Source organism: Erythrolamprus reginae, chromosome 1 (assembly GCF_031021105.1).
Source record: "Erythrolamprus reginae isolate rEryReg1 chromosome 1, rEryReg1.hap1, whole genome shotgun sequence".
In the NCBI taxonomy this organism is placed as follows: Eukaryota; Metazoa; Chordata; class Lepidosauria; order Squamata; family Dipsadidae; genus Erythrolamprus; species Erythrolamprus reginae.
In genome coordinates, this window is record NC_091950.1 from 21,693,275 (window position 1) to 21,707,885 (window position 14,611).

Here is a 14,611-nt window from a genome sequence, read left to right on the forward strand (position 1 = left end):
GAAAACGTAAGTTCAGTGAATGTGAAATGCTCCACATTAGACTTGTGACGTTCAACATTCTCCGAAAATGTGATTTTAGTTCATGGCATCGGACCAGAATACCTCCGGGACCGCCTTCTCCCAGCGACCGATTAGGTCTTACAATGTCGTCTGGCGGGACCCAGGGGAAGAGCCTTCTCTGTGGCGGCCCCGACCCTCTGGAATCAACTCCCCCCGGAGATCAGGATTGCCCCCACCCTCCTTGCCTTTCGCAAACTCCTTAAAACCCACCTCTGTCATCAGTCTTGGGGGAACTGAGACATCCCCCCCTTGCCTATGTAATTTTGTACATGATATGACTGTGTGTATGTATTTTATCTATTGGGTTTTTTTTTCTTTTTAGGCTTTTTAATGTAAAACTGTTATTTTAAATTTTAATTCTTAAATTTGTTACCATGTATTGTTTTTATCACTGTTGTGAGCCGCCCCGAGTCTACGGAGAGGGGCGGCATACAAATCTAATAAATAATAATAATAATAATTAATAATAATAATAATAATAATAATAATAATAATAATAATAATAGATTCCCCCGGGCTGTTCCGTTTTATGTATGGTTTGTCTGGGATGTATGACTGTTTTATATTAAGGGTTTTAACTGTTTTTTAATAATTAGATTTGTACTGTGTTTTGCTGTTGTGAGCCGCTCCAAGTCTCCGGAGAGAGGTGGCATACAAATGTAATAAATAATAATAATAAAATAATAATAGGAATCCTTCAGGGGTTGCAAGACAAACTTCTTGAGCGAGGCAAAAGTGAAGCAGGGATAGGTTTTGTTCTCTCCGGAGCAAAACAGGTTCTGATACTGTAAAAAGCAAGGTGATATTGGGATATCATTAACGCCATTGTTTGCAATAAAAATAAATCAATAAATGGCACCTAGAAATTGAAACATGTTCCATATCCTGTTCTTCCAAATCCTCAAAATAATACGAATAGATTATCCACACAAGAGTTGCAACAACTTGATTAGGTAAGGAGTACCTCTAGGCTGCAGCTAGGCCAGCTAAGGAGGAAGCTAGCAGGACAGCTAAACAGCTTAACAATATATGGGCAGCGTCAATCTATTTCAGTGTTTCTCAACCTGAGGACTTGAAGAGGTGTGGGCTGTAATTGTCAGAATTCCCCAGCCAGCATGGCTAGCTGGGGAATTTTGGGAATTGGAAGTTTACACCTCGTCAAGTTGTCGAGGTTGAGAAATGCTGGCATACAGTATAATACCTTCTGCAATACCTTTAAAAAAAAACCACTCACTGTCTTCAGTGTGATTTCTTTCAAATAAAGACATATGTAATTGAAAGCTTACAGCATAATCCCTTAAAACAGTGTTTCCCAACCTTGGCAACTTGAAGATATTTGGACTTCAACTCCCAGAATTCCCCAGCCAGCAAACATGAACTGTAATTCTTAGCACATTTACCTAAAAGGAAATCTTACTGTGTTTTCTGGGATCTATCGGCAGTAAAGGAAAGTATTTGAGTCTTTACAGCAGTATTTCTCAAACTTAGCAACTTGGAAGATTGGTGGACTTCAATTCCCAGAATTTTCCAGCCAGCAGAATTCTGGGAATTGAAGCGTGGCTGGCTGGGGAATTCTGGAAGTTGAAGTCGACACATCTTCAGTTGCTGAATTGTAGTTGTTAGACTACGATTCCCAACTTACTTAGAAATTTATTTATTTATTTATTATTCATTATTTAGATTTGTATGCCGCCCCTCTCCGAAGACTCGAGGCGGTTCACAACAAGATAGAACAAATCATAAATAATCCAGATAACTTTAAAATTTATACAAGATTTAAAAGATCTTGGTCATTCTGGATGGAGAATTCATAAAATGAAGACCCAGATTGTTGGCGGCAATATGCTTACTTTTTGTAAACCGCTTAGAGAGGGCTGTAAAGCACTATGAAGCGGTATATAAGTCTAAATGCTATACTGTAATGCTATTGCTATTGTTCCTTAATGGTGCATATTTAGAGAGTTCTTACCAAGTATTAAAAGTTTCCATGAATTTTCCTACTGTTTTTACAAAACTTTATAAGCAAACCATTATACCCACATTTCAGCACTGGGACTCCCATAATTCTTTTCATGGGCTGATGTGCATCTTCCCTTTATCATACAACTTACAACCATTATTGACCAAGGAATTATGGTCATAAGCCATTGCAGTTATTAAGTGGATCCCCATGTGACCAGATCCAATGTTACGACATAGAAACATAGAAGATTGACAGCAGAAAAAGACCTCATGGACAGGTCCACCTAGTCTGCCCTTATACTATTTCCTGGATTTTATTTTAGGATGTATATATGTTTATCTCAGGCATGTTTAAATTCAGTTACTGTGGATTTACCAACCACGTCTGCTGGAAGTTTGTTCCAAGCATCTACTACTTTTTCAGTCAAATAATATTTTCTCATGTTGCTTCTGATCTTTCCCCCAACTAACCTCAGATTGTGCCCCCTTGTTCTTGTGTTCACTTTACTGTTAAAAACACTTCCCTCCTGAACCTTATTTAACCCTTTGATACAATAAGCCAGTGATTCCCAACCTTGGCAACTTGAAGATATCTGGCATTCGCTGGCTGGGAAATTCTGGGAGTTGAAGTCCAAGTTGTCATGGTTGAAGTTCAAGTTGTCATGGTTGGGAAACACTGCAATTATTATATCTAATACAATATTTATATCTAATAAGCAAACCATAATGTCTAATACAATATTTCCCCCCAAAATAATACCCAACCAGAAAATAAGCCCGGATGTGTATTTTGGGGCAAAAATTAATATAAGATCTGGTCTTATTTTCAAGGAAATAAGGCAGATGTTATTTTCCAGAAGCTGGAATTAAATGCTGAAAACCAGCAAAAAATGATAGAAATTGAAGTTACATGGCAATGGGACACCGTTAACAACCAAAAAGATGAGTTGGTTGCCAAGCTCCAATATGTGAGTCTATGAGTGTGATTGTTGTAACTTTGAAATTGGACCATAAGTACTGTATCTTTGGGGGTGGAGTGCCTGTTGAACAATTTCAAATGATTAAGGATTACCTCTACTCTCTTTTACTGTAATATTAAACTTCAAGTATCAAGTTAAACTAGGTATGATGTCAATGGATAAATGGTTAGTCAGTGGGGGCTATAAATAAATAAGGCAGGATATAAACCAACAAAATATAAGGGGGAAATAAGTAAATAAATATTCCTGAAAAATGTGGTAATACCTCGCTTGAAATGTTCTACCCAAGAATTGTGACACAAAGGAGTCACACAAAGCCTTTTATGTGATTTCAGAGATACTGTTCCCTTAGATGCTGTCACTGAATATTTCCTTTTGTTTTATTGTGTTTAAAAACCAAAAGCGATATTTACTGAATTGCCCTGTTCCCTCCAGAGCAGTGTTTCTCAATCTCAACAACAACAATTAAAATGGATGGATTCCTACTTCCAGAATTCCCCAGCCAGCTTGTTGGCTAGGGAATTCTGGGAGTTGAAGTCCATGTGTTTTAGTAGTTGCTGTGTGACTGAGAAATACAGCTCTAAATTATGGTTACATTAGGGCAGAGGTAGGCAAAGTTGGCTCTTCTATACATATGGACTTCAACTCCCAGAGTTCCTGAGCTAGCATGATTGGCTCAGGAATTCTGGGAGTTGAAGTCCACAAGTCATAGAAGAGCCAACTTTGCCTACCCCTGGGTTAGGGTGATTCTTCCTTCTGGCTTCCTATTATTGGGGAGGGGGGAACTGAAAATGATGCTGCACATGTGTAGGTGGAGCTAGATGTATAGGGGGCTACAACTTATTAAAAGGATGAAAAAAGCCTTCTTCAAGCCTTAGCTTTTGCTTCCCAACAGAAAATATTTGCAGCAATCACCATTGCTCCATCGAGCAGCAAAATCTTAACCCTCTTGTATGGAAACTGGAAGGTTGTCTCCATATTCTAGGATTACCCTTCTCCTCCTTGTCCATTTTAAATCACTCCGTTCACCCTAGCAACGTACCTTTATTAATAAGGTACGGTACCTCTATTTCATACCACAGGAGAGGGGGGAAAAATCTCACCTGTTATTCGACATTTACAGGTTAACCAACATTTGGTTTTTCTACTTAGCCTTTATTGTAAACTTGAAAGACTGAATTTAAATTTGAATTATTATTATTATTTATTATTATTATTATTGTTATTTATTATTAGATTTGTATTCCGCCCCTCTCCGAAGACTCCAAATATTCACCTCTATCACCAAATTGGATAATAGTGTTTTATATATACTAAACAGGGATCCAGAGATGGGCAAAATAATCAAAATGGTGACTGGGACACACATTTTTAAAAAACCAAACGGTTAGTCCTCGATTTACAACAGTTTGTTTAGTGACCATTCAAAGTTACAACGGCACTGAAAAAAGTGACATCACCAGTTTTCACACTTACAACCATTGCAGTGTTTTCATGGTCATGTGATCAAAATTCAGACATTTGGTAACTGACTCATATTTATTAATGGTATATTTTTTTATATTATTAAATTATTTAATAGAAACATAGAAACATAGAAGTCTGACGGCAGAAAAAGACCTCATGGTCCATCTAGTCTGCCCTTATACTATTTTCTCTAGGATGGATATACGTTTATCCGAGGCATGTTTAAATTCAGTTACTGTGGATTTATCTACCACGTCTGCTGGAAGTTTTTTCCAAGGATCTACTACTCTTTCAGTAAAATAATATTTTATCATGTTGCTTTTGATCTTTCCCCCAACTAACTTCAGATTGTGTCCCCTTTATATTTATATAAATTATTTATATTTATGACGGTTGCAATGTCTCGGAGTCGTGTGACCCCCTTTTGCAACCTTCCGATGAGCAAAGTCAGTGAGGTAGCCAGATTCACTTAACAACCATGTTACTAATTTAACAACTGCAGTGATTCCCTTAATATGCTTCTTTTTTTAATATTAGATTTGTTTCACTATAATATTGTTTTTTATTATTGTTGTGAGCCGCCCAGAGTCTTCGGAGGGGGGCGGCATACAAATCTAATTAATAATAATAATAATAATAATAATAATAATAATAATTATTATTATTATTATTATTATTATTATTATTATTATTATTATTATTAACAACTGTGTCAAGAAAAGTCGTAAAATGGGACCAAATTCATTAACAATGGTCTCGCCTAACAAGAGAAATTTTGGACTCAGTTGTGGTTATAAGTCCACAGCTTATGGCCATATTTTGATTTCCCCCCCCTCCATTCCTCCATGGATGTCTTTGGTGGAAAACACTCTCCACATTTAGTCTTCCTTCTTCCCAATTCCCAGGATCAAATTCAGGTGTGAATGTCACAGTAAGTGACCAGACAGAAACAAACCTCCCTATTCTGTTGTTTTAACAACTTGAAACCCAACAGTTTGCACATAATTCACAATTTTGCACCAAGGCCAACGCGGTGATATTCCCACATCTCTTGGGATGAGCAAAAGAAGCACAATTGTCTGCCTTTATCCCCAGACATGCTCCATTTCCTTTCTTCTGGATTTCGGAACAGACTGACATGTTTTAAAGCTTTTCAAGTTGTTATTCTAGCTTTCTTAGAAGACTGACTGCTAGCGTCCTCCTGCAAGTTAGCAAAAACCTTATTGTTGGCAGGTCTGTAAGGGGCGTGCATAAGCGCACCATTGTGCCTACCGTCCCTGTCCTATTGTCTACTTTTTATCATTACTTATCTAATGTTTTATATGTACAAGTTATCACCCTATAATTGTTTGACAAATAAATAAGCAAGCAAGCAAGCAAGCAAGCAAGCAAGCAAGCAAGCAAGCAAGCAAGCAAGCAAGCAAGCAAGCAAGCAAGCAAGCAAGCAAGCAAGCAAGCAAGCAAGCAAACAAACAAACAAACAAACAAACAAATAAATAAAATAAAACCAACCCTACATTTTTTTTTCTGTGGAGATTTCAACCAATGTTGAGGGGCACTCCAACATTGAACAGAATTCTATACCATCTCGCTTAGCTTTGTAGCCACCCTGTCCCCCAAGGGCAAAATAATCTTGTTCAAACACAACTGTCTAATACAAGGACAAAAAATAAAAATAAAATAAATAAAATGATTTTTAAAACCTGCATCTTAAAGAATGAACCTTTGCCCTTCAACGCATTGTCCTTTTCTGCTCAAAATGAAAAAGCACCATAAAAATATTTTGCTAGCTATGATTGGAAGGATAAAAAAGGCACAACGAGAGCTGCCTTTAGAGATGTGGATTTTTGCTACAACATGGCACTAAGATATATTCTTGTTTTTTAAAAAAAACTGATTGTAGCATTACCATCTGCAATTATTACACTGAAGCAAGAGATTTACATGGAGATAAATGTTTGTTTTCTTTCCAAACTCATCTCCCAAACATTGGATATGCAATGTTTTCTTGCATCGTATGAGTTGCTCCAGGTGCTGCTTTGCACCTAATGTAAACTTCTATGCTTAGAAAGAACACGTTTTCCTCAGAATTCCATCGTCCATTGTCAGATCCCTACACCATTTCATCTTTAAGCCCCCTCACACTCCAATCCTTCCCCACCCGATGCCTTTTCACTTCTCTATAGCGATGCTTGCAAAGCAGCAAGGCAATAGCCGGGCTGCAGATTAAAATGGCCGCCAGAGAGGAAAAATGGCGGAACGTATAGGACTTCAGACAAACACCCATGAAGCACGCACACCGGAAAAGCAGTGCATCTATCTGCCTCTGCAGTGATGTTCAGGGATGCGCAAAAGAACCATCTCCTCACATGCTCATCTGGGGATGGACATTTGAAAAAAACTGGCCCCATTCTGCATCATTCTGCCTTTCGTAAACTCCTTAAAACCCACCTCTGTCGTCAGGCTTGGGGGAACTGAGACATCACCCCCTTGCCTATGTAATTTTGTGCATGATATGATCGTGTGTATGTATTTTATCTATTGGGGTTTTTTTCTTTTTAGACTTTTTAATGTAAAACAGTTATTTTAGATTTTAATTATTAGATTTGTTACCATGTATTGTTTTTATCACTGTTGTGAGCCACCCCGAGTCTACGGAGAGGGACGGCATACAAATCTAATAAATAATAATAATAATAATAATAATAATAATAATAATAATAATAAAATAATCATCTGCACTGCAAAAGACATGCAAAAGGCTGCAGAAGATACAAGATTTAGATCTGGAAGAAGGATCGGAAAAAGATCTAAAAGGAAATTATGCTTGGAGGTGGGGAAGGAATATGACATAATTTATTTTGGCATGTGATGAGGCAAGCCATCGGTTTATATAATTTCCTTCTTCCTAGCCCGTTTTTTTTATATACAACCGAAAAACAAAAAATTAGAATAAAGAACTAGCAAGCTGTGGCATCGGGATGCCTACATATTTAATAAACAAATAAAACTGGTCCTTTTATTTTTCCGAGAGCAACACAATAATGCCACTCAGTGATGCTGAATGTCAAAAAGCAAAATTAGAAAGGACTTCTCTGGTCTTTGATGCTGCAACATGCGAATTTGGGATTACAAAGAAATGTTCTTCAATCATTAATTAAATTATACATTGGTCCAATTTTGCTCGTTCCCTCCTAAGCAGAGAAATGGGTTCAAGGTTACCTTTGGCCTCAGTCACCCAGTTCAATCTTATGCAGCTTTTCTTAGCAAAGATATGAGAGTTCAGCATGATTTAAGCTAAGCCACTCCAAGCCTCTTTTTAATAATGGGTTTTTAAAAAATATTTTAAATTGTAAATTATTAGATTTGTCATGAACTGTTTTATTGTGTTGTGAGCCGCCCCGAGTCTACGGAGAGGGGCGGCATACAAATCTAATAAATAAATAAATAAATATAAATAAATAAAGCCTGGATCTCCTTTAGAAGAATTTCTTAATCTTGGTGTAAGTTATTGAAGGGTGGACTCTTAATTCCCAGAATTCCTCAGTCAGCTGGCCAGGGAATTCTGGGAATGAAGAGTCCACCCATCGGAAACCTGCCAAGATTGAGAAATGTTACACTCAAATATGTGTTTTCCACCCCATAGGTCATGACTCTACTCAAAATGGGTCATGACTCTGCTCAAAATGGGTCAGCAGACAGCATAACCTGAAAATGAGGAAAAACAACAAAAACATTGGTGCGCGATGAAAGAATGGATGATTTGCCTCCCGCAATTATTCATCAGCTAAGTAAAGGATGGGATAGGACAGGCCAAAACTGGGCTGCGCTTGTCTCAGTGCTGGGAAGGGATGGTTCAAAGTGTTCCTTATTTGTTTATTTATTTTATTAATGATACACCTCTATGCCGCCACAGTCAAAAAGTCCGAGGAGAACGGAGTGGCTGGAGAGTGACAGTTCTGAAAAGTGGGTGTCATGGTTTTGCTTACTTTCTACGGTGCTGTTTATGCAAAAATGGTTCCTTCTTCCTGACTATGTTGATCAATTGCCTCCCTACGATTTCCAAAAAGCATGGCCTAGACAACTTCACCTCCTCCCTTACTTTTTCTAATAATTGGACATATTCAAAGCTCCTCACTGTGTTTATTCTAATCAGAAGAAAGACACCTCGAAATACGTACATGGAAATCTGCATGCACACAAAATCAAACTTTTCGCAGAATACTGGACGCACCTATTCTGCCAAACACAATAGGAGCGTTGCTCTTTATTGAAAGATTTAAAAAAAATCTTCTGCTATTCTTTTCTTCACCCCATCTTTGCTTTCCAACGCTTAATTTTAGACATATTTTCATTCTCAATCTCCTATATAATCTCTGCGTATACATTAAATTGTAGGAAAAGGAGAGGCAAAAAAAAAAATCACATTGGAAGTGGTAAAATTATATGTGGTTTGCTATACGTCATGCATATGCGGACAAAATAAAATATTTCCAAGTCCCCAAGTTAAAAATTATAAATCATTGAAAAGAAAAAAATGACCTCAAGCACCATTAGTATAAAGTTATTGTACAAACCTATTTGACATTTTATAGGAGGACTTAATAATAACATAAGATATGATGGGGGGAAAATAAAGTCAAATAAAATTATTCCTTTGCCTATGGAAAAATATTATTCAGAGCTCATAGAATGTAACAGCAGTACCTCTGAACAAGTACAGAATGCCTTAACTACAACACCTAAGAACTAGAGTTGGAAAAAAACACCCTCATTGAAATCTATACCTGTTTTACATCTGGATATGTTGTCTTTCGTGCTTACGCATTCAAATGAAAATAATATGGATCAAATTACATTCTGCTTTTCAGTTTACTCACGCTGACGGCTAACAAAAATCCTTTAGAACCCATCAAATTATACCTTAAATAACTTCCCAGGATAGGGAAAAGATACCGGGAAAGACTACCTTAACTTTATTCAAGAGTAAATTCCACCACAAACAAATTGATCTATTTCTCAGCAAAAGGATCTATGCCTTCATTATTTTTAGGGTTCGTTTCAGGATAAAGCCTAAAATACTTCTTGGCAGGAAAAATCACAAGGTCGTATTAAAAAAAACACCAAAGTAATTTAAAGTTTTTTTTTAAAGGAAAAAAACCATAAAATAAAAAGGGATTAGTGAAGAGGGTGGAGTGATGGATTTACACATACAAACACAGGCTGCTTTGCATGTGGAAATAATTGATCTGCTTAGTATCTATTTCTGCAACATAAAACTGCTAGATAGGAGTTTCTGCAGATTATGTTATTATATAAAACAACAAGGGGAAAAAACCCATCTTTTAATGAGTTTTGCACCCCAACACATTTTTTTCCTTCCGCCACAACTCATAACAATAATTAATAATAATAATAATCCCAACAAAGATGCAGTGGTGGGTTTAAAAAAAAAAAACAAGTTGCTTAACCAAAGGAGACTTCAAAACGCACATCTGGAAGAGAACATTTCCCCCCATCCTTCCTATTCTATATCCCACTATATCCTGTTTGTTATTATTCAACCCGCCTCCAAAGATGCGTTTGTTTTCCTAGTTAAGTTGCTGGCCAAACTGTTTACGGGTTGCATTTTTTTTCTTTCTTTTGGAAAAATCTAAAGTGCGGCAAGCTTTATTTTAGGAAGGGAATACCCACGAGTGAAGTAGTAGCTGGATGTCGGGAGAAAAATATTTATTAATATTTATTATTAATGCAAGGAAGGGAGAGAGAGAGATCGCAAGCGAGCGCTACTACTAAAGCTCCTTAAACCCCGAGATCCTCTCTCTCTTTCTCTCTCCTCCTTTTTTAAGGAAAGCCCCCAAAGCGGAGTGGGACCCAAGGGGAGGCACTTCGGATCTCCCGCCCTGCAAAAGTCCCCTTTTTCGGAGTAGAGGCTGGATCGCACCCCGGCTGCGCGCCGACCGATCGCCTTTCCACCTGGGATTCCCAAGAGATCCCTAGAGATCCTTACCTCGCATCTTCTCTTATCTCCCTTCTAGCATGGAAGAAAAAGACAGACGGTCAGAAACGAAACTCCTGGCAGAAGGAGAGGAGGGGGAAAATAAATAAGATACGGCGGGGTGTAAAGTTTCCAGCGTGGGATCGGGCGGGTGGTTTGGTTTCCCTCGGTCGCTCCACTCGCTCGCTCGGCTGGTTTCTTCTCTCCTGTTTGGTGTTTTTGTGCAGCTCGCCCAGCGCTTAAGGAGAAGCGGTTGGAGCGTCTTCCTCCTTCTGACGTCTCCGCACCTCCCTCCCTTCTTGCCTTCCTTTCTCCTTCCTTCCCTCCTTCTCTGCCCGCCAAGCCCGCTTGGAGAAGTGCTAACCTACTTTCTTCCAGAGGTTGGTATGTACAAGAAGCATGGGAAACTCACATGACAAATCCCTGGCTGGGGCCCCGCCCACCTCCTGTCAGTTTCACCTCAAGCTCCGCCCCTCTTGGGTCCGGGGCCCGCCCCCTTCGCTTTGCATCCTTCGGTTTGTGTTGTTCAGATGTTGTTTTCCTTCGATGGAAGACTCCAGAAGTGCTTTTCTTTTCTTTTCTTTCTTCCTTCTTTCCTATCGCTCACACATACTCTCTTCCTTCTTTCCTTCCTTCCTTGCCTCCTTCCTTCCTTCCTCTCTCTTACACTCCCTTCCTTCCTCTCTCGCTCTTACACTCACTCACTCCCTTCCTTCCTCCCTCCCTCGCTCTTACACTCTCTCCCTCCCTCCCTCCCACCCTCCTTTCTTTCTTTCTTTCTTTCTTTCCTATCGCTCACACATACTCCCTTCCTTCCTTCCCTCCTTTCTTCTTTCCTTCCTTCTTTCCTTTTTCTCTCTCTCTCTTTCTTTCTTCATTTATACTTTTCTCTGTTTTATTCTCCAGGGGTTTTCTTATCCAGGGGGGGGGGATGTATTTATTGCCTTTCTTTAGGTTCATTGAACAGATTCCTGTACAGCAGTGTTTTTCAACCAGTGTGCCGTGGCACACTAGTGTGCCGCGAGACATGGTCAGGTGTGCCGCGAAGCTCAGAGAGAAAGAAAGCAAGAGAGAGAGAAAGAAAGAGAGAGTGAGAAAGAGAGAGAAAGAGGGAGCGAGAGAGAAAGAGAACAAGAGAGAGAAAGAAAGCAAAAGAGAGAGAGAAAACAAGAGAAAGAAAGAGAGAGAGAAAGAGAGAGAGAGAAAGAAAGCAAGAGAGAGAGAGAAAGAGGGAGGGAAGGAGAGAGAGAGAAAGACATAGAGGGAGGTAGGGAGGGAGAGAGAAAAAGAGCAAAAAAGAGAGGAAGGAAGAGAAAGAAAGAGGGATGGAGAGAGAGAGAAAGAAAGAGGAAGGAAGGGAGAGAAAGAGGGAGGGAGAAAGAAATAGAGTGAAGGGGAGGAAGAGAGAGAGAGAGAATTTTTTTGTCCAAACTTTTTTTAGCCACTCCCCCCCCCCCGCTCAATGTGCCCCAGGGTTTCGTAAATGTAAAAAATGTGCCGCGGCTCAAAAAAGGTTGAAAATCACTGCTGTACAGCATTTATTTATGTTTATTAAATAGCATTCACTAGATTGCTGTCTGACGCATCTCATTTTACAAACAGTCCTTGTTTAGTGACTGCCTCATTTCATGATTTCCCTATTTTGATGGTGATGAAGAAGTAAATTTCTGACTAAAGAATGAACGGAACTAAGAACATAGCTATGGGCAGCTTTTCTTCCCAAATGCCTGAAATGAGGTTCTCATTTAGTTTTGAAATGATTGCAATCTCAGTGCCCATTTAATCTGTCCTGAAATAGCAGTTAAGAATCAGAAAGGCAGTGAAATATAGAAAGAAAGCAGACGGGAGATAAAAGTATAAAAGCAACAAATTAAGGGTACAGTATATGTTTATGATATCTTGAATGATATAACTGGATGTTTTGATAAAATGGTATACGTATGGATGCTTGTGTAAATTTGGTCAAAAAATTAAAATAAATTATTAAAATTTATTAATTTATTAAAATATTAATTTTTTAAAAAAGAATCAGAAAGGCTAAAGCAGAAAAGGCCCTGCTTCATGAAGGGCAATTGCATTGCATTGCCAAGTTTAGGTAAGCTGCAGCTGGAGAGGCATAGTTGTATACTGTCACAACAAGCCATCATCACTACAGGAATATTGGGAAAAATTATAAGATATCACTTTACACCAGATTCATTTGGCTTGCATTTCAGAGTAAATATGGATAGTCCTCAACTTACAACAGTTCATTTAGTGACGGTCCGAAGTTATAACAACACTAAAAAAGGGCCTTGTGACCATTTTTCACTCTTACAACCATTGCAGCATCCCCAAGTCACATAATAGTCATTTGGATGGTTTGAAGGGGTTTATATTTATGATGGTTATTCTTGGGTTATGTGATTCCCTTTTTGCAACCTCCTGCAGGCAAAGTCAGTGGGGAACCCAGATTCATGGCTTTTCGTGTTACTAATTTAATACCTGCAGTGATTCACTTAACAACTGTGGCAAGAAAGGCCTTAAAGTCAGGAAAGACTTAATGAACTCAATCTGTATAGTCTGGAGGACAGAAGGGAAAGAGGGGGACATGATCGAAACATTTAAATATGTTAAGGGGTTAAATAAGGTTCAGGAGGGAAGTGTTTTTAATAGGAAAGTGAACACAAGAACAAGGGGGCACAATCTGAAGTTAGTTGGGGGAAAGATCAGAAGCAATGTGAGAAAATATTATTTGACTGAAAGAGCAGTAGATGCTTGGAACAAACCTCCAGCCGATGTGGTTGGTAAATGCACAGTAACTGAATTTAAACATGCCTGGGACAAAGATATATCCATACTAAGATAAAATACAGGAAATAGTATAAGGGCAGACTAGATGGACCATGAGGTCTTTTTCTGCTGTTAATCTTCTATGTTTCTATGTAAAATGAGGCAAAATGCAGTTAACAAATGTTTGACTTAGCAACAGAAATTCTGGGCTCAATTGTGGTCTGAAGTCAAAGACTACCTATATACTACACTTTTTCTGATGTTATCATTTGGGGGAGATAGCATTGGATTGCTTTCATTCAAGCTATTATTATTATTATTATTATTATTATTATTATTATTATTAATTAGATTTGTATGCCGCCCTTCTCCGTAGACTCGGGGCGGCTCACAACACAATAAAACAGTTCATAACAAATCTAATAATTTAAAATTTTAAAATATTTTAAAAACCCCATTATTAAGCAGACATACGTACAAACATACCATACATAAATTGTATAGGCCGGGGGGAGATATCTCAGTTCCCTCCTGCCTGACAACAAAAGTGGGTTTTAGAGAGTTTACGAAAGGCAAGGAGGGTGGGGGCAGTTCTAATCTCTGGGGGGAGCTGGTTCCAGAGAGTCGGGGCCGCCACAGAGAAGGCTCTTCCCCTGGGGCCCGCCAAACGACATTGTTTAGTTGACGGGACCCGGAGAAGGCCCACTCTGTGGGACGTAATCAGTCGCTGGGATTCATGCTGCAGAAGGCGGTCTCACATTTAATCTCACATCACTTTATCACCACCTACCAGTATTTGTATTTTTTTAATTGCATTATTTCTCATTGTATTCTTGGTGAAAAAAGAAAGAAATCCTACATTTCAACAATATTGCTCATCCTTCTTGCACCTTTTAAAATCCTCTTCTTTTTGTTCAGAGCTGGAATGTAGATTTTCTTTGAAATGTTTCAAAAGTGGACTAGTACCTTGCAAGCCCCAAAACTAGGATTGTGGGACCAGTGGCAGTGATTTAACCCTAAGCGAGCTGGTTATTTTAAACCTCCATAGCGCCACCTACTGGGGGGGAAAAACCCCCACAGCCATTTGGAAAGTCATAACATAGACTTGACACACCTGTACTGGATGACATGTTGTTATCCAGGTTAGTTGGAAGGTTTTCAAATGATCCTCCAGGATATTCTTAAAACCAGCACAGCCACTAATTTTGGCTAAAGGAAAGAAATGGATAAAAGATCTTCCTTACCCCAATAGATGATGGCTAGTATTATTTCTTGCTACTCACTTAGAAATGTCTGAATACAGTGGTACCTCTACTTAAGAACACCTCTACTTACGGTACAAACATTTCTAGATAAGAACTGGTGTTCAAGA

General features: G+C 38.7%; 1 protein-coding gene across 2 annotated transcripts in view; it reads right to left on the reverse strand.

The window, feature by feature from the left end:
* The window catches only part of LOC139164568 (nuclear receptor ROR-beta-like), a 76,724-nt gene extending 62,490 nt beyond the window's left edge, over positions 1-14,234 (reverse strand). Inside the window, exon 1 of one of the 2 annotated variants that reach the window (XM_070746884.1) lies at positions 14,099-14,234. Coding sequence is in view for 1 of the 2 variants with exons in the window: in XM_070746874.1 (XP_070602975.1) it covers positions 10,480-10,486 (7 nt within the window). In the remaining variant the exon portion in view is untranslated. Of the gene's footprint in view, positions 1-10,479; positions 10,894-14,098 lie in introns of those variants that run through there. The other variant, XM_070746874.1, reaches the window with a different exon arrangement.
* Between the last annotated feature and the right edge of the window lie 377 nt (positions 14,235-14,611).